Source organism: Prionailurus viverrinus, chromosome B1 (assembly GCF_022837055.1).
Source record: "Prionailurus viverrinus isolate Anna chromosome B1, UM_Priviv_1.0, whole genome shotgun sequence".
Lineage (NCBI taxonomy): Eukaryota > Metazoa > Chordata > Mammalia > Carnivora > Felidae > Prionailurus > Prionailurus viverrinus.
In genome coordinates this window covers 96912988-96938357 of record NC_062564.1, presented here as the reverse complement: position 1 = coordinate 96938357, position 25370 = coordinate 96912988, and the positions used below count along the sequence as shown (strand labels likewise).

The 25370-nt window shown below is 34.3% G+C and overlaps 1 protein-coding gene across 18 annotated transcripts in view; it reads left to right on the top strand.

The window, feature by feature from the left end:
- LARP1B (La ribonucleoprotein 1B) overlaps positions 1-25370 on the top strand; it is a 123975-nt gene that overhangs the window by 29762 nt on the left and 68843 nt on the right. For 15 of the 18 annotated variants that reach the window (XR_007151550.1, XR_007151549.1, XR_007151551.1 and 12 more), the window contains 3 exons: positions 3903-4077; positions 9017-9189; positions 11876-12241. Coding sequence is in view for 14 of the 18 variants with exons in the window: in XM_047855928.1 (XP_047711884.1) it covers positions 3903-4077; positions 9017-9189; positions 11876-12241 (714 nt within the window). In the remaining 4 variants the exon portion in view is untranslated. Of the gene's footprint in view, positions 1-3902; positions 4078-4663; positions 5072-6184; positions 6264-9016; positions 9190-11875; positions 12242-16346; positions 16442-25370 lie in introns of those variants that run through there. The other 3 variants (XR_007151552.1, XM_047855930.1, XM_047855934.1) reach the window with 3 other exon arrangements.

Here is a 25370-nt window from a genome sequence, read left to right as displayed (position 1 = left end):
ACACTATTTTATTCTTTTTTTTATTTAAAGTTTCATGTTTTTAGATTCCACATATAAGTGATATCATGTAGTACTTGTCTTTCTGTCTCACTTATCTCATTTAGCATAATATGCTCAAGGTCCATCCATGTTGTTGCAAATGGCAGGGTGTCCTTTCTCTAGGCTGAATAACATTCTGATATCTATCTATCTACCTGTATATATCGATATATAGATATATATATCACATCCTCTTTATCCATTCATCTATTGATGAGTATTTAAATTGTTTCCATATCTTAGCTACTGTGAATAATGCTGCAATAAACATGAGCATGCAGATATCTCTTTAGAATCCTGTTTTTATTTTTGGGGGGTATATCCAGTAATTGGAATTACTGGATCATATGGTAGATCCAGTTTACTGCATTCCTGACTCTTGCTCCACAGCTGAGGTCTATTTGTGTCTTCCTTTTTTTTTTTTTCCTTAATCCAGTTAATCCTGGAACTTTAGCTAATCAGTTCTGTAATTCTATTCAAGTTATTTAACCTCTTCATGCTTGTTTTCTCATTGTTAAAAGAGGGCAAATAATACTTAAACTATTATAGAGTATAAGGGCTTAAGGGAAGTAATTAATACAGTATTTGTGAAGTCCTTAGAACTATGCCTACTACTTTTATGGGAAACCTTGTTTCAAAATTGGCTGACTATGGTTCCTCAGAATGTGTGCTGGTGTCTTATCTCTAAGTCTTCACACATGAAAATCTTTACTCTTGATACCAGGCATAGGACCAGGAACTAGGAATACATTATCTATGTATTCTAACGTTGGTAGTTTTTCACAATAATAGATACCATTAAGAAAAGGACCAGGGGTGCCTAGGTGGCTCAGTGGGTTGAGGTCCCAACTCTTGATTTTGGCTCAGGTTATGATCTCATGGTTTTGTGAGTTCAAGCCCCACCTTGGGCTCTGTGCATTGACTGTGCAGAGCCTGCTTGGGATTCTTCCTCTCTCTGCCCCTCCCCCACTTATGTTCGTGTTCTCTCTCTCTCTCAAAATAAATAATCTTTAAAAAAAAAAAAAGCACCAACATTACTAGAAAAAGCTTCAGGTGTCTAGAAATGTTAACTGTACACTTTAACTCGTTGTTTAGGAGTTCAGGATAAACATGGTTTGGCTTTATTAAAACTCTTGTCTAGATCTTTTCCTTAATTTTGTGTAAAACATAATTTTTGTCTGATGCTAAATCTAAATCACAACTTCTGGTCTCTTTATGTTCTTCTTGAGCTTTTTTTTCAATAGGGAATAAATTCCCTGTGATTTAAGAATCAAAGATTATGTAGTGAAGAATTTCTTCCTTCCCATGTTTCTCCAACAGTGAGTTAGTTAAATCTTTCTTGGTGACTATCATTGTTACTTCTTTTCTGTTTATTAATTCTCCTGAGATAGTTCATGTTATACTACATACATATATTGTTATGTCTTTCTTTCTAAAAACAGTATATATTAGAAGATTACTCAATAGTTGTATATAAAGAACTTTGGTTTTTTTCCCCTCAGATTTTTTCTTTTGAATTGAGGCATAATTTATACACTGTATGTTATAAATCATAGGATTATAGATTACTTTTCCCTATGAATATAGTTGTGTAACCAATACCCAGATTAAGATATAGAACATTTTCAACATCCCAGGCAGCTGCCTTGTGTCCCCTCCTAACCTGTACTACTATGCTCTTCTCGAAGGTAATTACTTCTTTAGAGTTCTCTCATTTGTTTTTTAACTTCACATAATCAGAGGTGTGTATATTTTTTTGTATCTGACTTATAGTTACCATTTCTGTGAGATTTATCCATGTTGTTGGTGTGTAGCGGTTGTTGACTATCCATTTTAGGTTAGTATTTCCTTGTATGAATATAATACAATGTACTTTTCCATGCTCCTGTTTGTAGATACCTGGGTTCTTTACAGTTTGAATCTGTGGTACTGTTATGAATATTATTGTATGTATTTTTTGATGGACATATGTACTTTCTTGTGAAATGATGAGTGTATACACACACACACACACACACACACACACACACACACACTTAGCTTTTGAAGATACTGCTAAGCATTTTTTCCAAATTAATGAACCAATTAAAACTACCACCATTGAGAGTTTCACTTGCTCCACATTCTACCAACACTATTGGCAGTCTTTTTCCAAACATGGTTTTGAAAAATTTAAACCATTAAGAAAGTTTCAAGGTTTTTTTTTTTTTAATTGTTTTCTTTTTAATGTTTACTTATTATTGAGAGACAGAGAGACACAGAGCATGAGCAGGGGAGGGGCCGAGGGATGGAGAGACACAGAATCTGAAGCAGGCTCCAGGCTCTGAGCTGTCAGCACAGAGCCCGATGCGGGGCTCGAACTCACAAACCGCAAGATCATGACCTGAGCTGAAGTCGGATGCTTAACTGAGCCATCCAGGCACCCCTCAAAGTTTTTGTTTTTGTTTTTTAATTCAGGTATAAATAGCATGCTGTAAGATGCAGAGGTCTTAGGTATTTATTTTGAGTTTTGAAATTGTGTAAGCCTGCTCCCAAAAGGATATAGCCCATTACTCTAAAAACTTACTTAATGGTCATTCCAGTCACAGCCAGTCCTCCCCTACCAACCCTCTGCTCCATCCCAAACTACTTTTCTTATTGTATCAGTATAGATTAGTCTTTATTTGTCCACATTTGTGTAAATGGAATTCTTCTGTCTCCTGACTCTTTCATTTATAGTTTTTGAAATTCATCCATGTTGTTGCAGGATCTGGATGCTGAGTATACTGTACTACAGTTTACTACCAGGGTGTCATTGCTTCTAGAATGTTCAGTAGACAAAACTGGGAAAATACGTTAGGAAAAAAATATAGATATCACCAATTCAAACTTTTTATTTTAGGCTTCTTCCTTATTTCCTTTATTCTGTGTTTCAGACTCTCTATTTTTTTCAGACAGTATCCTGGTTCCCATCAAAAGAGTTTGTTTTTAAATAATTTGTAATACTAATTTTAAAGTACTGTCCAGTTATGGAAAATGTAACTTGAAAAGTAAGTAGTATACTAAAGGCATACAGGTATAAAAAGTTGTACACATATGTTCTCCAACTAAAATATAGCAAGTTATAGCTTTTATAAAATAACAAGTATGTATATTCAGTTTTTATATATTTGTATTTTTTCTCATTTAATTTTTAAAAGGTGAGTACCTTTGAATTTCAGATAAAATTCAGATCAGTAAGTCTTTTATTTTGAGGAAATTTTGTTCTAGTTTTATTTTACCGTTAAATTACAGCATGTGTATTTTTGCAAAGCACTTTGGCCTAGTGGCTAAGACTTTTGGTGGTGGGTAGCTAATAAATTATGTGAGTCCTTGTATTGCCTCATACTTAGTGTATAATCTTTATGAAGTTACTTTCTTTCTTTGAGCCTCAGTTTCCTCATCTATGTACCTTATGGGGTATTGTGAGGAATGTATATGTGTGTTTTTTTATCATTTAATTAATGGTGGTAGTCATTAAAATAATGCCTAAATTTTATTTGGTGATATTAAGGTAGGATAAAAAGAAATATGAGAGAAAAAAATTGACAATAAAGCTTAATTGCCATAGAAGTAGTTTGCTTCTAGTTGACATAATAATCCTTAAATGCCTACTCTGTTGTGAAAACCAAATTATCTGCTGCATATTGTTACCTATCACAGGGGCAAATGATTTAGAAATTTGTTCTAAGTAGTTAATTTGTGGATGCTTTTAAAAACATTTACTCTGTATAATATCTGCTAATTTCAGACTTAAAAATTTTTTAGGTGATTAGAACTATAGGATATGCAATTTAAATGTTTTGAATGAAAGTTCTCTAGTATCTGAAAATACCTATTTATAGGCATTGAAAGATAGCACAGAAGTGGAAATTGTGGATGAGAAAATGAGAAAAAAGATAGAGCCGGAAAAATGGCCAATTCCAGGCCCTCCTCCACGTACTGTGCCACAGACAGACTTCTCTCAACTGATTGATTGCCCAGAGTTTGTACCAGGCCAAGCTTTTTGTTCACATACAGGTAACAGCTTTTCTTCTAGAGCAAGCAGTGTAATGGTGGGCTATTTGGTTCAATTTACCTATCCTTTCAAAAGGTTTATTTAGATTCAATAGGAAAATTAAAGATAACTGAATGACTTTTGATGCTCTCAATTCTTTTCATATTATCCTCTCACAGAACCATAAATTAAGTAGAGATTTAAGAATTATGGGTAAATTTCTGCTCTATTCTTGTGTACTTTGTCCTGTGTGGAATTTCTGTCCATCTTCTTAGTTTTACTAAATGATTATAGATATATTGTGCCAGTTTTCCTCTTCTAAGATTGGAGTAGTCTAATAGGATTGAAATAGTTTTAAAAGTCTTATACTCAAGAGTGGGCTTGACTTTAATGTTGTTACCTGTGTGCTTCAGTCCCGTCTTGTAAAGACAGGATGATCTATATTCGAAAGCAGAATTGGGGAACTGTTATGGAATTATTAAGGTTATTGATTAAAGAATTGATGGTAATTAGAATTTCCAAAAACTGCTTTAATAATAAGAATTTTTTCCTGGATCATTTTTAAGACATTCCCTCTTGGGAAAAAATGTGTGCTTAAACTTTTTTCAGTCAGGGTGATGATCTACTGATGCTCTTGGATGTCATTTGATCGGAATATGCAGAGGAATAGGTGACTCACTGAAATATTATAAACATTGGAGCAAATCGTGCTGCAGAAATGAAAGCGACCAGACTTACTTCTATGCAAGAATGTCTACTCCCAACTCCTTGTGGAGGAGGTTGGGCCACCACTACAATGGAGATAAACACCTTTGTGATGATGATGAGAGACAGACCAGAGGACTGCTGTTGTTTTTATAGGAGCCACCATTTGTGTGTAATTAGCCTGGGCTGCATGTGCTACTTTTATTTACGGTGGGAAAGTTAATTATCATTCTGGAATTATTGCAAGATTCTGTCTTTTCCTCCCAGACTTTTGTACCTGTGTCCAGATCAATAAAGCAGATATAGGCTTGAGTGGCATTTCCTAGATTGTTAGGTCCTTTGCTATTTGATCTGCCCTTTAGTATAGTGTGCAGTCTACAACTCACATGCTGTCATAATATTTCACATGGACTGTAAGATGTATTAATGTGGACACTGAGGGATAAAAAATTTGAGAAATGAACAAGAATATTTTTTTCTAAACTCTTCAAAATGTATTTTTTATACACGAGTATATGAGACCTGCCATCAATAAAGTACTGATGGACAGTCTCACAGATATTTTTATTTAGTGTTTCTTTGGTTGTTAGCCCTCTGTGCCTCTAAACCTTGCCAAGCAAGAAACTTGGGCAGATGTTTTAAAAGTTGAAGAAAAGTGACAATTTTTAGGTTTTCTTAAAAAAGACATAATGTCTGATTGTGTAAGTTAGATTAATTTATTGTGTAAATCTGGGGTCCAAGATGACATTTTTAATCTGCTTATGAACAGGCATTAGGTGAGTTAGATAGAAATAGAATATACTTTTTCCACAGGTAGCTAAGATAGGTCAGTCAAGTTGGTGATGCCTGTTCATTTAACCATTTATGCATTATTAATAAAATGACAAGAATAAAATTACAACGTCTTGTACATTTTTGTGTTTTTTAAATATACACTCATTTACATCTCACATCTTCCCTAAAATCACTGTATTTGTATGTCAAAATTTTTAGGTTCTTTAAATTATACATCATTAACTAGATGGATAATGAAGGCATATAGGAAGACAGAATGTTCTTAGAGTTATGCTGATTCACATGACATCACAGGAGTAAATATGTAAATTCAACCTTTTCCCATGAATCCTCAGATTTCTGACCTTAATAATCACCTTCTGATGAGAAAGCCTTAGTTTCAATACAAAGTAGTATGTCACCAAAAATTTGAAATGGATATAGGATAGGAAATATAGATTGTATTTATCTGTGCCTATAAGTAAAGAAACTTTTATCCATATCCTTTTTATGTCTAATGAGACGATCTTAAGTTTCAAAAACGTAACTGTTGATGTATACTTTCAGAGGGATTTATATGGTAAAATATTTAAACATTTTTGGTTTTTTTTCATCGAAGAAATTAAAATTTCTATTTTTCCCTCTATGGAGGTTGAATTGTGTAACATGAGTTCACCTTTGCACTGAACAGAGGACCTCAATGCACCAGAAAAAGTTGATTATGGGAATGGTAAGATGTTAATTTAAAAATTTAGGTTTTGCAGTTCTTTGGATATAGTATTACACTATCAGCTCTTAAGTAAAAGGATTTCATTCATCAAAATTGAGAGTATCAGGTACCTGACCTTCTTGGGGTTTTTTGATGTTGTTTTTGGTTTTTTGAAAAATGTGTAGGAAGATCCCTAATGATTTTTTAATAAGCTGTGAGATTTCCTTTGAAAAATTGCATAAGTATTCCTGAATGTGCCACATACAAAGTATATAATCCTTTTAGAGCAATCTATATAATGACCCAGATTCAGGGTGCATAAAGAAGTCAAACTAGATAGATATCATGGAATACGTATGGTGGTTTATCTCTGGAGAGTCAGGTTGACAATTTTCAATTAATGAAGGCAGCAAAGATCAATTTTTTTCTATGTTCTCACAAGTTAGAACCTATAGGTGTCCAAGTATGTGTGTAATTTCTTTTTTTTTATCTGTAAGCAAGTTTAATGTCAAGTCATCCAAGTAATATTCACTCATTTGTTTTTGGAAGATGAGTGCTTTACCATTAACCCTTAAAATTTATACATATAAGGTTTGAAATCCTTATAAAAGAAAACATCACATAGAGCATATGTGTAGGTAATTATAAGATAAACACTTCCTTTAAAAAATCTATATTTTTCTTGTCTTACCCAAATTCTTTATTTTAATGTCATTTAATTTATAAGCACATGTGTTATGGATATAGTGAAAAACTTGACTCGTGGTAGAAACATTCAAGTTTAGAGAGCATTTAGAAATTATTATATAATAAACTTAAGTAGGTGTTTAAGATTAAATTTCTATGTTAAAAATAGTAGTTACTGATTTCCCTACCATGTGCCAGGTGCTGTTCTAATCATTTATACATGAACTGTACATAGTAATTTAGTTAATTCTCAGTTGCTAGGGTGGTGGTTCTTAGTCAATTTTTAAAGATTTAGTTACTGCATTGAACATAGATGATTTATAGTGTTAGGAATAGGGTTCTCTGCTGTTAAATATTTTCCCATTCCTATAACTTTTTACTTGCAGCCCAAACCTAGCATTTCACTTGTACTACCTTTGTGGATCAATTAATGATACATATACCATTAATTTAGAAAATTGTAAAGCAGCAGTGTCTAATAGAAATAGAATGTTAGCCACACATGTAATCCTAATAATTTTAATAGCCTGAAAAGCTACAAAACAAATGAAATTAATTCTAATAACATTTTAAACATTTTAATATACCTAAATATTGTTAATATAAAAATTATGGATCCATTCTACCTTTTAAAATTTTTTTGTACCAAGACTTTGAAATCTGGTATGTACCTTACACTTATCCTGAGCACATTTTAGGAGTGGCCATGTTTCAAGTGCTCAGAAGCTCCATGTGGCTTGGCTGGTGGCTACATACTAGACAATGCAGTTTTAGAGCCTTTTCCATTATGAAGGAATATACATTTAAAAAAAAGTAATATAGTAATCTGGCATTTGAATCCTGGATCTAACTATGCATTCTTGGAGAGGATAATAACTCTAACATGTAGTAGATGAAATAAAATCTTGGAATATTCTTCTCAAATCCAAAGTCCTGGAATGTGCCTTTGCATTTTCATTTAGTAAAAAAAAAAAAAAAAAAAAAAAAAAAAAAAGATGGTTGGTGTTCATTTATTTCAGCTTTCTCCATGTAATATTCAACTTTGCAGTATTTTCAAGTAATTGGCTTTCAGGACTAAAACGATGTTTAGAATTTTAGAGTTTAAATTAGTATTTAAAATTTTTGTATGACTCAAGTACATATTGCATTATAACTTTAAACAAGTATTCTTTGACTTTAAAAAAAGATTTGTAAAGGAATCAATTAGGATTTTATTTATAGAGCATGTAATTATTCTGATTAAAAGATTGTGTGGAGAAAGGCATTTTTAATTCCAACAGAGTTTTTAAATGTTTTGGGGGCACCTGGGTGATCAGTCAGTTTAGCATCCAACTCGTGATTTCGGCTCAAGTGATGATCTCACAGTTTGTGGGATCAAACCCTGCATCTGGCTCTGCACTGACAGTGTGAAGCCTGCTTGGCATTCTCACCCCCCTGCCCCCACCTCCTTTTCCCCCATTTGTGTACTCTCTCTCTCTCTCAAAATAAATAAAAATTTAAAAAAAATGTTTTACATTTTATTGCCAGAGCAGTGCACTTTAATGATGTGACATGCTACTCTTTATAAACAGTATTCAGTATGAGCTAAGTGGGCACACTGCATTTGGTTAAACCTCATTAAGCAAAGGAAATGTGAAAAGTAGGAATAATGGCTTACTATAGATCATAGCAGAACACTGAAGGACTGATTTTGCCTTCAATAAAAGACACATTTAGTCTGTGGCTTAGTAGCATTCAAGGTTCCATAATTTCATTATATATAATTAATAGATTTTAAGATTGCACACGGAATTGACCCCTAAATAGATGTATTGTCACAATTAGTGACTCAATTGATATTCAGAAGTTTGAATGAATGTGATCTGTGTAAGAGTTGGTGACATTCCTTTTATCTGTTATTCATTGGCTTTACTTGAATACATCATACAAGCTTTTCAGGTTTGAAAGTCCTTGGGAAGATTATAATTGAGATTTGATTTATCATGTTTTTGTGAAAAAAAAAAAAATCAAACCCAAGTAAAGAAAAATAAGGTGTTTTATAAGTAAGAAAGCCATTATTTTAACTAAGTACCAACTTAAAATTTTAGAGTCTGCCCCAAATTCTCCAAGATTTGGAAGTCCACTGAACCCAAAGAAAAATACTGAAACGAGTAATCTCCAAGCAATATCTAGAGGTCTGTCTACCAGTTTGCCCGACTTGGACTCACAACCTTGGATAGAAGTAAAAAAGAGACCTCGTCCATCTCCAATGAAATTGAAGGTAAATTGTTACAAGCCAAGTGAAGTGGAATACATTTTGGATTGAGTATAAGACTACTGTATTTTGTTTGTCAAGTAAATATATAAAATTGGAAAAGTTTAAAAAATTGTAAAAATTGGAACCATTGGCCAGAAATAAAAACTACTCAGTAGTTAAAAATAAGTTCTATTGTGTCAATTTTAAAAATTTACCTTTTGCTTCTGAATATGATTTAAGATACTTTGGCCTTTTTACTTGTGACTAATTTAAATTTGAATAACTCACTCAGTTTTTTTAAACCTGACAAAATTTTCTTAAATTGTGATTTTGTATTTTAATCTCATTATATTATTTTTAGCTTTGTTAATTATAAAGAGTACGGATTCTGTACATACATGTTTTGGTAATTCTGTGTACTGTAAGTAAGGAAAAGAGAATTGATGTCTTGGAGGCATGTGAGGGACTGAGATGTGTGGTTATGAAACAGGAGGAGAAATCCTTGATGGTAGAACTGCCATATTTTTGACTCATGGTTAGATACAAAATTTCAAATGTGATAAAAATTGCTCTGATCTAATCCATAAACAAAATGAGTACAAATAAAACTAGGGAAATCTGAGTAAGATTAATGGGTTATTTCAATGTCTTATATGTGATATTCTATAGTTTTGCAAGATGTTAATATTGGAGGAACCTGGGTAAAAAATACATAAGATTTCTGTTTCTTTTTCTTTTTCTTTTTTTTTTTTTTTAATGTTTGTATTTTGAGGAAAAGAGCGAGCAGGGAAGGGGCAGAGAGAGGGAGAAAGAGAATCCCAAGCAGGCTCCACATGCACTGCCAGCATATACCCCAATGCAGGGTTCGAACTGATGAACTGTGAGATCATGACCTGAGCTGTCACCAAGAGCCAGATGCGTAACTGACTGAGCCACCCTGGGGGTCTTAGATCTCTATTTCTTACAACTGTATGTGAGTGTACAATTCTCTCAAAGTGAAGTTTACTAAGGATGTGGCTTTTTTTTTTTTTAATTTACATCCAAGTTAGTTAGCATATAGGGCAATAGTGATTTCAGGAGTAGATTCCTTAATGCCCCTTACCCATGTAGCCCATCCCCCCTCCCAAAATCCCTCCAGCAACCCTCTGTTCTCCATATTTAAGAGTCTCTTATGTGTTGTCCCCCTCCCTGTTTTTATATTATTTTTGCTTCCCTTCCCTTATGTTCATCTGTTTTGTCTCTTAAAGTCCTCATGTGAGTGAAGTCATATGATTTTTGTCTTTCTCTGACTAATTTCACTTAGCATAATACCCTCTAGTTCCATCCACGTGGTTGCATATGGCAAGATTTTATTCTTTTTGATTTCCAAGTAATACTCCATTGTGTGTGTGTGTGTGTGTGTGTGTGTATACACACACATACTCACCACATCTTCTATATCCATTCATCCATTGATGGACATTTGGGCTCTTTCCATACTTTGTCTATTGTTGATAGTGCTGCTGTAAACATTGGGGTGCATGTGTCCCTTCAAAACAACATACCTGTATCCCTTGGATAAATACCTAGTAGTGCAGTTGCTGGGTTGTAGGGTAGTTCTATTTTTAATTTTTGGAGGAACCTCCATACTGTTTTCCAGAGTAGCTGCACCAGTTTACATTCCCATCAGCAGTGCAAAAGAGATCCTCTTTCTCCTCATCCTTGCCGACATCTCTTGTTGCCTAAATATATTCACAGTGTGTTAAAAGTTAGTTTTCTTTTTGTTTGTTTTGTTTTGTTCTGTTTTTAGTTAATAACATCATGGACAGCCTTCTATTTACTAGAACATTAGTTCTGTCAGGGCAGAGTTATTATTGTATACCCTTTCCTTGAACCGTGCCTGGCTCACAGTGAGGACCCAGATAATTATTGACTGAATGAATATGTACTACATTAATAGGAGTTCTCAAAGAAAGGGATTGTATAGGAGAGTTAGCATTTGCTAAAGGATGAGGATTGGTCATAGGATGGCATAGGAAGATAATACTGAGAAACCTATTTTCTTGTGTTGAGAGTTTTGGAAATCTAGACTAGTTTAGATTTTAGAAGCTCTAGGATCTGAAAGTTTGGACTTGTTATGTCACCTAGTAGGAAGCAATTTTAACTTTTTCAGGAAGGGCAAAGTTTAACAATTGAGTACATGTTAGGGTAAATTTAATGAAAACCAGGCCACACTGAGTGAAGGTGAAGATTGAGCAGAGGGATTATCTAGGAAACCTAGTTAATGGCATTAATGTAATTGCAAAGGTTCAGACTAGCAAGTCTGACTATTGAATTTAGAAGTCAAAAAACCTTGATTGTTCTAGTCTTGACTAGTTCTGAAATTGTGGACAAATTAACTTCTATCTCTAGGCCTTTTTTCCCCTCATCTGTAAAATGAATTGCTGTGCAGTAGTGGATGAGCTAAGCACCATTCTAACTCTAAAAGGTATCTTTTAGATTAATATAACCCTCGTTTTACTCAATTTTGTGTTTTTCTTTAGCGTTAGACTTAGCGTTTAGCAAATACTTTGTATTTATTGGGCTAGAATACTACTGATTTGATTTTCTTTTGTAATTTGCCTGCTGACTAGTCATTGAGCATGTTAGGCTTCATATTACTTGTAACATGTGATTTTTTTTAAGTGATTAAAAAAAAGTGTGTATATAAAATACCACTTTCTTCCCTTAGGAATCAGCATCTCTGCCTGAAGAGGCATCAAATCAGCTATATCCTTCAGATGAACAAGAGCAAGAAGAACTTGACTTTTTATTTGATGAAGAGATGGAGCAAATAGAAGGACGAAAAAACACATTTACTGATTGGTCTGATAATGATTCAGATTATGAAATTGATGACCAGGATTTAAACAAGATTTTGATTGTAACTCAGACACCACCTTACATGAGAAAACATCCTGGAGGAGATCGAACGGGCAACCACATGTCTCGGGCAAAAATTACATCTGAACTTGCTAAAGTCATTAATGATGGCTTGTATTACTATGAACAGGATCTATGGATGGAAGAAGATGAAAACAAACACACAGCCCTAAAGGTAATTGTTTCTGGTCAACAACATCTTTCTACTGATACTAGTTTTTTAAATATATGTTGCTCCCTGTTTTTCCTAAACCTAAGGCTTTATTTTATTAAATTTTTAATATAAATAAACAATATTTAATATGAAAAATTCCTGGAATATATCTGACAGTCATAACCTGAGATACTATTTTATTTTATTAAAATGACAGTGGAATGAATAATTAAAAAAAATTAGCATTCACTGACTAAAACCCTTTTTTCAGGTGAAAATAATTAGAAGGCCCTTTATAATAAGAAGGAAAAAAGTTATGGACAGGCTTAGTTTATATGCTCATTTCTTACCCTGGCCTATAATTACTCCAGCTCTATGAGCAAGGTGTTAGAGAAGGGTTACTTTTGCTGACCCCTTTCATCCTTCACTCCTTAGTCTATGGTGCATGCTCTATGGTAGTGGAATTTGTTGTGGTCAGGGATGGAAGATTAAAATGGCTGATTGTCTCTTCTTGTCCAGTCACTACTCTGGTGGTAGGGGTGCTCTTTGAAACCTTGTTCGAATTTTTTATCCTCTTGCATTTCACCCCACATTCTGGATAACTAACCTATCCTAGTTATTAAGGTAAAATACAAGAGCATCAGAGTATTTTTTAGCTGTCTGCATTCCTTTGATATCGATTTTAATGATGTAGATAGGGAATAAATTGGATCTTTTTCTGCCATTAAAAAAGTTAAATATTTGTTTTTAGTATATAATAATGAAGGAAAAGTTGTATAACTGTACTATGCCAAATAGAAGAGAGATCTTAGTCAGAAATAGTTACAGTTGTAGGAAGAAAAGCCTGCCAACTAGTGATTGAATAGAAGGGACTGGCTGTCCCTGGAGGTGTTCTTATCATTAACAAGAAGTGTACTTCCCTTCTTGGCTCTTCATTTCTTTTTCTTCATGGAATTTCCATCATTGCATTCACCTCTTTACCTTCTCTATTTGTTGCCTTTTTGGAGACCATGCCTCAGGGTTTTATAGCTTTCTGTGAATTAAGAGCCTGAGTAGTTCTCTCTGTCCTGCTGTGGGAAAGGAAGTGTGTTTTTATAAAGTTTCTTGGTTGAAAGTCTTTCCTTGTCTAAGCATTGCTATTTTATTTGTGATACTTAGGTTCTGTAAGAAATCTCTAAATCCTTTTTGGAACAGAGCTAGAAATTTAATAATAGGTTACAATTGCACTCCTTCCATTCCCTGTCTCCACTGTGCTTTGTTCTTCACCATCTACCATTCTGTATATTGCACTTCCCTTCTGTTTTGATCGCATGGATATGAGATTTATGAAGATAGGAATTTTTATCTTATTTTGTGCACTACTGTATCTCTGCTGCTAGGATAGTTCCTGGTGCATAATAGTACTCAATTCATATTCGTTAAATGAATAAATAAATTATGGATTAAACATTATGAACTAACCAGAGAAAAGCTAACCACTGTATATAATATTGGTTCTGTGGGAAAATTTTTTGAGTTCCAAATAATGAACTCACAAGTCACCTTGAGAAACATGCTATTTGTAGGTGATTATTTATTTGCTTTAACTAACATGTAGACAAAAAAGCCATGTGTTAATTAAAAACCAGCATCTGCCTTATCCATGAAATATTAGGGGAAAGTAATCTTGGCTATATGACTCTGAGCATTACGGATCTGTTCATAAGTATGTTGTATTTTAGCGTATGTACATTGGTCCCTATGTACATTCTTATCACCTTATTCCCTTTGTTTCTAATTCTGTGCTCAACATGTAATTTCTTATTAGAGTTGTACTTTTCTTGTGGGTCTGCTTAAAGAGAGAGAAAACAATGATTTAATATATATTTGTTAAACTCCTACTGTGGGTCAGACATTGTGCTAGGTCCTGGGTGTGGAATGGGAAGATAACAGTAGGGTCTCTACATGCCTGGTTCTTAGAAATAATTGCGAGGATAGACATTAAAATAAGCCCACAATAAGTATTTAATCATAAATTATGATAAATGTTCTAAAGGAAAAGAACAGGATTCTACTGGATTGGGTTGTCAGGGAATGCTTGTGAGAAAGTCACAGTTATAGTGAGGTCTGAACTATGAGTAAGATTGAACCCTGCAAAGAGTAGGGAAACCATACTCTGGGCAGAGGAAACAGCAAGTGGCAAGGATCTGAGGGAGGAAAGAATTTGGTATATTTGAGGAAATGAAAAAAAAAAGCCTGTTTATAGTATTATATGAGAGGACAGATATGACAGAATGTAGGCAGAAGTCTGATCATATATGGTTTTGTGGGCCATGTTAAATTGGAATTTATCTAAAATTCAAGTAAAGTATCTTGGAGAGCTTTACACAAGCAATGGGACATAATCTAATTTTTATTAAAAAAAAATAAGTCTGGTTATTATGGTGGAGAATAGAGTAGAGATAGGTACAAGGGTGGCAGAAGAAATCTACTTGGGAGGCTATAAAAGTAGTCTTGGAGATGGGTATTGGTAACTTAAGGTAACTTGGTAACCGAGGAACTATAGAAATAAGAAAACCAGATCTGAGCTCTCAGGAATCATTGTTTAGGAGTTGTAATAGGAAAAGTGGTGATGTGGAAGTATAAAACTGACTTCAAAAGGAAAGAAAAATCAGATGTGTCAGGAACTGGACATATTGAGTTAGATGTAAATGAAAAGAATGCCAAATTGACAGGGTAGTTTGGTGATATTTTTTGACTTTGCAAAAGGAGTTTTTGCTGGATCCAGAAGTTACATTGAACTGCACTGGACTGAGTATAGGCTTTCTGTTTCTGGCATGCTCTTACTGGTGAAGACAACTCAAATGGCCTTTTAATAGATGAGAAAACATCTACTTAAAATCCTTGAAGATCAGCAAGATAAGTTATTATCAGAATGAAACCATGGACAAATATGGAGTATTGAAGTAGTGTTGCCCTGGAGACCGTTTTGGAATTTGAGGGATTTGAGGAGTTCAGCTTTGCAGAAGCCATCCAAAATAAAGGGGGAAAAGACACAAACCTAGGGCTCAGCCAAAGTTGGGGATTCCATCAAGTCGTCTTCCTATTAAATTGGTACCTAAAAGAAACACATCCTCAGTGGAAGAGAACTTGCTTTCTCATCTATTCCTCTGGGGGACTACAAACAAATTTCCCTACTTGTGCTGAGCAGAATAAGGAGAAAAAAAATGGCTTAGAACTTATCATGCAACTTAAGTTCATACTATGTGGATGACTAATGTAACCACTAGTCATGAATTTAAAGTGATTATGGCCTGCTAATTTCCCAGAAACCTAGCAGAAGCCAACATAGCTCTTTTGTATGGACATTAACTTTTATCCTAGACCTCAAATAATTTATTCAAGTTACCTTAAAAGGAAAGTGAGCAGCTCACAAAGTTAATAATCAGACATGGAAATGTGGTACCACATGTAAGAATGAGCTAAAGTAACAGCAAAACCATACCCTGAAATAATTTAGATATTGGAATTATTTTTTTTTTAAATTTTTTTAATGTTTATTTATTTTTGAGCTAGAGATACACAGAGCTCGAGCAGGGGAGGGGCAGAGAGAGAGGGAGACACAGAATATGAAGCAGGCTCCAGTCTCAGTGCTGTCAGCACAGAGCCCGATGTTGGGGCTCGAACACATGAACCATGAGATCATGAGCTGAGCTGAAGTCGAATGGTTAACCGACTGAGCCACCCAGGCGCCCCTTAGATATTCGAATTATTAAACAGAATATGGAGTAACTATGTTTACTGTGTTTAAAGAAATAAAAATATGGGTGGGGAAGAAGAAATTCTAAACAATAAAGTTCCTAGAACTTCAAGTAAAAACAGTTAAAGTTGAAATCAAGAACTCAGTTGAAGGAAGGGATTAACAGCAGATTAGATACAATCAGAGGGTCAGTGAATTGGAAGCCAGCTTTACAAGAAATTTCAGAGATCAGCACAGAGAGGCAGAGAAATAGAATATATGAAAGGGTATGTAATGTTACTCTAGAGAGTCTTTGCTATTATTTACTACATTTCAAATCAAGTTTTGTAGAATTTACCATCTACTGGATTTTATTATATAGCTTTTTATTTCTTTCCTTTTTTTTAGCTTTTTCTGAAAAGTTTTAAAAAAGGAAGAAATGTGGAATACAGAGTGATAGAAATGGTCTAAAATGACATTTAATCAGAATTTCAGAAGGAAAGGTGAGAGAAAATGGGGCAAAGTCAGTATTTTACGAGGTGATAACTAACGCTTTTTCTGAATTGAGGAGAGGTACCAGAGTAGAGCAGCCAGGGGGGAAAAGGCAGATTACATCTAAAGGAAGAAGAGTGACTTGGTCAGCTGACAGCCGACTTTCCAACAATTAACAGTTGAATACAGTACACAGTGGAATGATGGTGTTAATATACCAAGGGAAAATAACTATCAACCTATGATTGTATGTCTTGCAAAATGTCTTTCAAGTAAAAGGGTAAAATATGAGAGAAATTGTAATTTGGAAAGCCTCACCAAGTGAAATTGTAAAGATAGCATAATGATTTCAGATGCCAGATACATAGAAAGGACTATAGAGCAAAGCAAGAGATATGTGATAAATCTAAATATTAACTGTATAAAACAGTGTCTTACAGATTTACTATAACATTAACCCAAACTTGGACAGAGCAATAAATACTATTTAAGGGTACTTTAATGTTTTCATGTTGCAGTTTGAAGGATACCCTTCAAACTATTTTTATTAAAACATAAAATTAGAGGGAATAACCATGAAGCTAGGAGAAAGGGAAATGTGGAATAAGTAGGGGCTTCCAGCACAACAATAAGGTAGATTTAAACCCAAATATTTAGAGGAAAAAAAAAACAATAAATATTGTCAGAGTATATGTAAATAAAATCAGTTGTGTTATTTACATGTGACATCAAAAAGATAAGGGAGCAAAAAAGTTGAAAAAATTGGAACAATATACACCGTGTAAAGTACTAATAAAAAAAATATCAATCTGTAGATGCAGCGTAAACCATATCAGTATCCTAACTGGCTGTTTTGCAGAAATTGATGAGATGATCTAAAATTATATTGAAATTCAAGGGACCCAAAATAGCCAAAACAATCTTAAAAAAGAACAAAGTTGAAGAATTCATACACAGTCCTTACATTAAGACAGTGTTCTTACTAGGATAAGCATAGACATACAGGTCAGTGGAAGAGAATTGAAAGCCCAGAAATAAACCCTGTGTCTATATTCAACTGACTTCTGGCAGAAGTGCCTAAACTATTTATTCAAATAGGGAAAGAATAGTCTTCTTAATAAGTGGTCTTGGGACAAGTGGATATCCATATGTAAAAGAGTAAATTGGATGCCACCCTAACTCACCATGTACAAAAATTAATTCATTTGATTTAAACATTTAAATATGAGTAAAAATGATACAACTATTGCAAGAAAACATAAAATCTTTGACTTTGTATTCAACAATGGTTTCTTATACCAATAGCATAAGAAACAAAAGAAAATTGGGTATCATAATTTTAAATTTTGTACTTCATAGTACACCATGAAGAAAATGATAGGGAAATAAAAAAAAAACCCACAATACCATTTACATTAGCACCTCCTCCCCAAAATAAAATAATGAGGTATAAAGCTAATAAAATAGGTACAAGACCTATATGAGGAATATGATAACTCTGATGAAAGAAATTAAAGAACTACTAAATGAGACAGGAAGACTCAGTATTATTATTTTTCCCCAACTTGATCTGTAGATTCAGTGCAGTTCCAATCAAGATTTCAGGAATTTATTTTGTGGATATTGATTGATTAACTGATTCTAAAATTTATGTGGAGAGATAAAAGACCAGAATTGCCAATACAGTATTGAAGAAGAGTCAGAGAACTAATACTGCCTAACTTCAAGAGTTACTATAAAGCTACAGTGATCAAGACAGTATGGTATTGGTAAAAGAATAGACAAATAGATCAATGGAACACAATAGAGAACCCAGAAATAGACTTGCAGTAATGTAATAAAACTGATCTTTGACAAAGGAATAAAGGCAATACAATGGAGAAAATATAGTCTTTTCAACAAATGGTGATGGAACAACTTTACATCCATGTGAAAAAAAGTGACTCTAGACACAGACCTTGTATTTTTTCACAAAAAGTAACTCGTAAAACACAAAACTATAAAACAACTGGAAGATAAAAGAGAGAAAATGTAGATGATCTTCAGTTGGCTGATGACTTTTTAGATACAACTCCAAAAGCTTGATCCACGAAGGAAGAAATTAAGTCAGAGTTTTTCTAGGCACATAATGGACTGTATCCAAAGTATACCCAAAAAAAAAAAAAAAAAAAATCTTAAATCTTCAACAGTGTGAAAACAACCAGATTAAAAAAACAGGCCAATGAGCTCACCAAAGAAAGTTATATTGATGGTGAATAAGCACATGAGAAGATACTCTATATCATATAATTAGGGAAGTGCAAATTTAGACAGTGAGACACCACTACACACATGTTAGAATGGCCAAAATATAGCTGAAAGCATCCAATGCTGATGAGGATATAGAGCAACAGGAATTTTCACTCCTGTTGGGAATGCAAAATTGTACAGCCACTTTGGAAGACAGTTTGTTTCTTACAAAACTTCTCTTACACATTCTCTCTCTACACCTTTCTCTCTGCCCTTCCCCTGCTTGTGCTGTCTCAAAATAAATTAATAAAATTTATAAAACCAAAAACCAAAACTACTCTTGCCGTACTATCTAGTAATTACCTTCCTTGGTACTTAACCCCAAAGGAGCTGAAAACTTTGCATATGTGGGGTGGGCTGCTTAGCTCAGTCAGTAGAGCATGTTCCTCATTTATTTATTTATTTATTTTATTTATTTTGTAATGTTTGAGACAGAGCCAGGGAAAGAGTGCATGTGGCGGGGGGAGGAGGGACAGGGAGTGGGTGGCAGACAGAGGGTGACACACAATCTGAAGTGGGCTCCAGTCTCTGAGCTGTCAGCACAGAGCCCAACATGGAGCTTGAACTCAGGAACTGTGAGATCATGACCTGAGCCGAAGTCCGATGCTTTACCGGCTGACCCACTGAGGTGCCCCGAGCATGTTCCTCTTGATCTTGGGGTTGTGAGTTTGAGCTCCATGTTGAGGGTAGAGTTTACTTTTAAAAAAATCTGCATATGAAAAAAATTAAAAAAAAAATAAAAAAAATCTTTACAGTAATTTTATTCATAATTGCCAAAACTTGGAAGCAACCAAGATGCCTTTCAGTAGGTGAATGGATAAACTCACATATCCAGACAATGGAATATTAGGTAGTGCTAAAAAGAAATAAGCAATCAGTGGAGGAATCTTAAATTCAAATTACTAAATGAATCCAATCTGAAAAGGCTACATATTTACTGCATGATTCTAAATATTTGACATTCTGGAAAAGGAAAACTATGAAGATAGAAGGAAGATCAGTGATTGCTAGGGTATGGGAAGGGAATAAATGAATAGGCAGAACAGAGAGGTTTTTTAGGGCAGTTAAAATTTTCTGTATGATAGTATAATGGTGAGTACATCTAATTATACATGTATCAAAACCTGTGGGATGTACATACCAAGCATGAAACTTATGTAAACTATGGACTTTAGGTGATTATGATGTGTCAGTGTAAGCCCACTGATTGTAACAGATGTAACACAGATTGTAACATGCAGAATGGTAAGAGGGGAGAGTCTGTACTTTTTCACATAATTTTGCCGTGAATCAAACTGCTGTAAAAACACTAAAAAAGCAAGTTAGAAGAAAATGTTTACAAATAATATTTTTAATAAAGGACTTATATTTGTAATAGAGAACTCTTATAACTCAATAATAAAAATACAATCCAATTATTATTAAATGAGCAACTAATCTGAATAGACTTCTTTTCCAAAGAAGATACACAAATGGCTGATGAGCCCATGGAAGGTTGGTTGACATCATTAACCACCAGGGAAATGAATCAAAATCACTGAGACACCACCTTGTACCTACTAGGATAACTATAATAAAAAAGATACATGCACAGTTGGTGATGATGGGGGGAGAAATCAAAATCCTCGTAGACTACTGGTGAGACTGTAAAATAGTTGAGGGTATTATGCTAAGTGAAGTCAGTCAGAGAAAGACAAATATATGACTTCACTCATATGTGGAATTTAAGAAACACAACAGATGAACATAGGGGAAGGGAAGCAAAAATAAGATAAAAACAGGGAGGCAAACCATAAGAGACTCTTAAATACAAAGAACAAACAGGGTTACTGGAGTGGAGGTGGGTTGGGGAATGGGCTAAACAGGTGATGGGCATTAAGGAGGGCACTTGTTGGGATGAACACTGGCTGTCATATGTAAGAGATGAACCACTGAGTTTTAACTCCTGAAACCAAGACTATATGTTAACTAACTTGAATTTAAATTTAAAAAAAGAGTGTAAAATGGTCCAACTGTTTTTGGAAAGCATTGTGGCAGTTCTCAAAAGGTTAAACATAGATTTGTCTTATGATCTAGGAATTCCTCTCCTAGGTAGGTACACAAAAGAAGTGACAACATATGTCCACACAAAAACATACATAAATGTTACTTGCAACATTATGAAAGTGGAAAGAACCCAAACAATCATCACCTGATGAATGCATAAACAAAAAGTGGTATAACCATATAATGGAGTAGTATTTAGCAGTAGGAAGAAATGAATACATCCTGAAACATGAAAACATTATGCTAAGTACCACATATTGTAAGATTCTGTTTGTATGTTTGTGTGAAATGTCCAGAACAGACAGAAATTATATTGGCGGTTGTGGGGCTTAGGTTGGGTGGAAATATTTCCTTGGGAGGAGATTGAGAGTGATTGTTAATGGGTCCTGTGTTTGTTTGTTTGTTTGGAGTGATGAAAATGTAATTTGATTTTGATGATGGTTGCAAAATTTGTATATACTAAAAGCCAATCGATTCATATGCTGGGGTAGATTGTACCATATGTGGATTATATCTTTAATAAAGTTTTTTTTAAAAAGTCAGTGCTGGGGCGCCTGGGTGGCGCAGTCAGTTGAGTGTCCGACTTCAGCCAGGTCACGATCTCGCGGTCCGGGAGTTCGAGCCCCGTGTCAGGCTCTGGGCTGATGGCTCAGAGCCTGGAGCCAGTTTCCGATTCTGTGTCTCCCTCTCTCTCTGCCCCTCCCCCGTTCATGCTGTGTCTCTCTCTGTCCCAAAAATAAATAAACGTTGAAAAAAAAAAATTAAAAAAAAAAAAAAGTCAGTGCTACCCAAAGTGATCTACAGATTCAGTGCAATCCTTGTCAAGAGCCCAATGGCATCTTTTGCAGAATTAGGAAAACTAGTACTAAATTGGTATGGAATCTTATGGGACCATGGAGAGCCAAAAAACAAGTTTTAAAAACCATGGAGTTAGAAATACCGCATTTCCAAAAAGGAAAGAAAAGAAAAATATCACATTTCCTAATTACAGAACTACAGTAATCAAAACTGTGTGGTATGAGCATACAGACCAAGATTAAATGAAGCTGAATAGAGCACAGAAATAAATCCTTAAGTTGACTATGTGACCAAATGATTTTCAGTATGTGTGCCAAGATCACTAAATGGGAGAAGACAATTTCAACAAATGGTGTTGGGGAAACTGGTCATCCACATGCAAAAGAGTAAAGTTGGAACCTTCTCTTAACATCATATGTAAAAAAATTTTAAAGATTAAAGACTTAAACCTAAGATATAAAACTAGAACAAAACAGGGTGAAGCTTCATATTTGATTTGGCAATCATTTCTTAGCTATGACACTAAAAGCATATGTAATAAACAGATTGGAATTCATAAAAATCAAAAACTTATGTGTATTAACTTATCAGAATAAAAAGGTCAGCTGCAGAATAGGAGAAATATTTGCATATAATCTGGTGAGGGGTTAATATTTCTGAATATATAAAGAAATCACAACAACTCAATAAAAAACTCAGTTTAAAAAATGGGCAAAGGATTTGAAAAGCTGTTTCTCCAATAATATACAAATGTCCAGTGAACACATGAAAATATGTGCAGCGTCACTATTCTTAGAGAAATGAAAATCTAAATCACAATGAAATATCACCTCACTCGTTAGAATGGCTACTTTCAAAATAAAAAGTAAAACCCAGGAAATAACAGTTGTTGGAGAGGACGTAGAGAAATTAGAACCCTTGTGCATTGTTGGTGGGAACATAAAATGATATAGCTACTATGAAAACAGTATGGCAGTTACTCAAAAAACTAAAAGGATATTTGCACAGCCATGTTCTTAGCAGTAGTATTCATGATAGCCAAAAAGCAAGCCAATTAAATGTCCATCATCAGATTAATAGATAAATAAAATGTGGTGTATACATATAATGGAATATTATTCACCCTTTAGAAAGGAAGGAAAACTATCACGTAATACAACATGGATGGTCTTTGAGGACATGCTAAATGAAATAAGCCATAAAGATACACTGGATGATTCCATTTACAAATGAAGTAGTAAAGAAGCCAAATTCATAGAAACAAAGAGTGGCAGTTGCTATGGGGGAGGGAGAAATGGGGAATTGTTTTTTTTGACATTTTTTGAGAGACAGAACATGAGTGGGGGAGTGGCAGAGAGAGAGGGAGACACAGAATCTGAAGCAGGCTCCAGGCTCTGAGCTGTCAGCAGAGATGAAATGGGGAATTGTTAATGGGTATGGAGTTTTAGTTTTACTAAATGAAAAAAGCTTGGTTATCTGTTGCACAACAGTGAATATATTCAACAGTACAGAACTGTAAACTTAAAGATGGTTAAGATGGTGAGTTTTATGCTTTTTTAAAATTCTAATTAAAAGTGAAAATTAGAAAGCCCAGCTACCTCCTAAATAAAAAGTAACGCAAAAAAGCTTTTGTATATATATTGATAGCAGACAGAATAGATTTACAAAGTAGACTTGAAAACAAAACATTACTAGCGCTAAAGAGTGTCCTTTTGTAATGATTAAAAGTGAAGAATCTGGGGCACCTGGGTGGCGCAGTCGGTTAGGCATCCGACTTCAGCCAGGTCACGATCTCGCGGTCCGGGAGTTCGAGCCCCGCCCGCGTCAGGCTCTGGGCTGATGGCTCAGAGCCTGGAGCCTGTTTCTGATTCTGTGTCTCCCTCTCTCTCTGCCCCTCCCCCGTTCATGCTCTGTCTCTCTCTGTCCCAATAATAAAATAAAAAACGTTGAAAAAAAAATTAAAAAAAAGTGAAGAATCTATCAGAAAAGTATATTTTAAAATTTAATGTATTTAATATCAAGTTTTCAAATATATGAAACAATTGATGGGACAAATCCAAAGTCAATTTGTCTCTTAAGTAAGGAATAATCAAGCAATAAAAAATGAGAGTAATTTGAGAAACAATTCTCTACCAAACCTGCAGAGTGCAAGATCTCTCTGTGCTTATCTGTAGTACTTTGACCTTCAGTGGTATATAAAGTGAATTTCAAAGCATTAATATTACATAAAACACTATTGGTGGAATTAAGTTAGTGTTTAAAACTTAAAAAGTAAAGTAATAAAACCCTGTATGTTTCAGAGCAAAGATACATGTTAAATAACTCACCAGTTGAAGAAGAAATCATAGTGGAAATTAGAAAATATAAATGGATTATTAACTGGATTTAAGAGGTGCACCGGATGAGAAAAGCTTAAATGCAAATATTAGGAAAAATGCTTGAAATTAATAAGCTGATCACCAGTATTATCTTTGCTGTATAAAACATTTCCCTTAAATCTCAAAGGCTTAAATAAAAACTTCTCACATTGCTTGCCATTGGCTATGGGTTGGCTATTGCTGCTGCTGTGTGTGTCTCTTCTCATTTGGGGGATTCATGCTGAAAGAGTAGCCACCATATAGCACTTGCTTATTCATTCACATAATGGTCTGAGCTAAAGTGTACAAATGTATTTTAACTTGCTGCTTAGATGTTCTTTATGGAATTTCCTCACATTTGGTTGGCTAAATAATGTGGCTAAGCTTATGGGGCTGGAATGTATATTCTCAAAAGGCATGAAAGGTGAATATGCATAATCCCCTAATCTAGAAAATTCAGGCTTTGAACAATAATAGAATCTGCTATAGCTTTCAAAAAGGTAAAAGTTAACAAAAGAATTAACAAAATAAGTCCCCATAAAAGTATATGGAAGTAAATAATAATTCGATCTAACACTAGAGAATTCATCATACCAACACTTAATTCTTTGAAAACATTAAAATTTATGAAGACAAAGAGGAGGAAAATGTACTTATTTTCACTGCAGTGAAAATGGGGTTATAATTACTGATTATGGTCAAATTAGGGAAAATTTTCTACAAAAATATGTAACTTACCAAAACTTACTGGAAAAGAAAATTGATATAAACGGTTTTTTTTAAGTTTATTTATTTTGAGAAGGGGGAGGGGCAGAAACAGAGGGGGACAGAGAATCCCAAGCAGCCTCCGTCCTGTCAGTGCAGAGCTAGATGTGGGGCTTGAACTCAGTTTGTGAGAGTCACAGCCTGAGCTGAAGTCGAGAGTCAGGACATTTAACCGACTCAGCCACCTAGGCGCCCCAATGTAAACGATTTTTATAAATCTGAAAACTTGGCTTTATTAGCAAGGTTTTCTGAAATTGGAATAATTCCAACAGTGCACAAGTATTTCCAGTGAATAGAGCTAATAGTACTCAAATATTTGTTGAATGAATTACTTTATTAGAAGAGCATAACCTTGATAGTGATACCTGGAGAGAACATGAATGAGAAATTCAAGAGAATATGAATGAGAATCAAGCATACAAGTTATCTGGGTATAAATATTTTAAACTTTTAGCCAAATTCATTGTTTTTAAAAAAAGAATAACCAGGTTTTTATTTCAATAGTGCAAATTAATTGTAAATCACCTTGTGAAGTTGAGAAATTAGTCACTGCAATTCTCATGAACAGGTTAGAGAAAGATTGTGATCACCTTAATAAATGCAAAAACTACATTTGATAAGTCAACATGCATACTGGAGGTATTTTTTCAACAGAGAAATAAAAATAAAATATCTTCAACCTCAT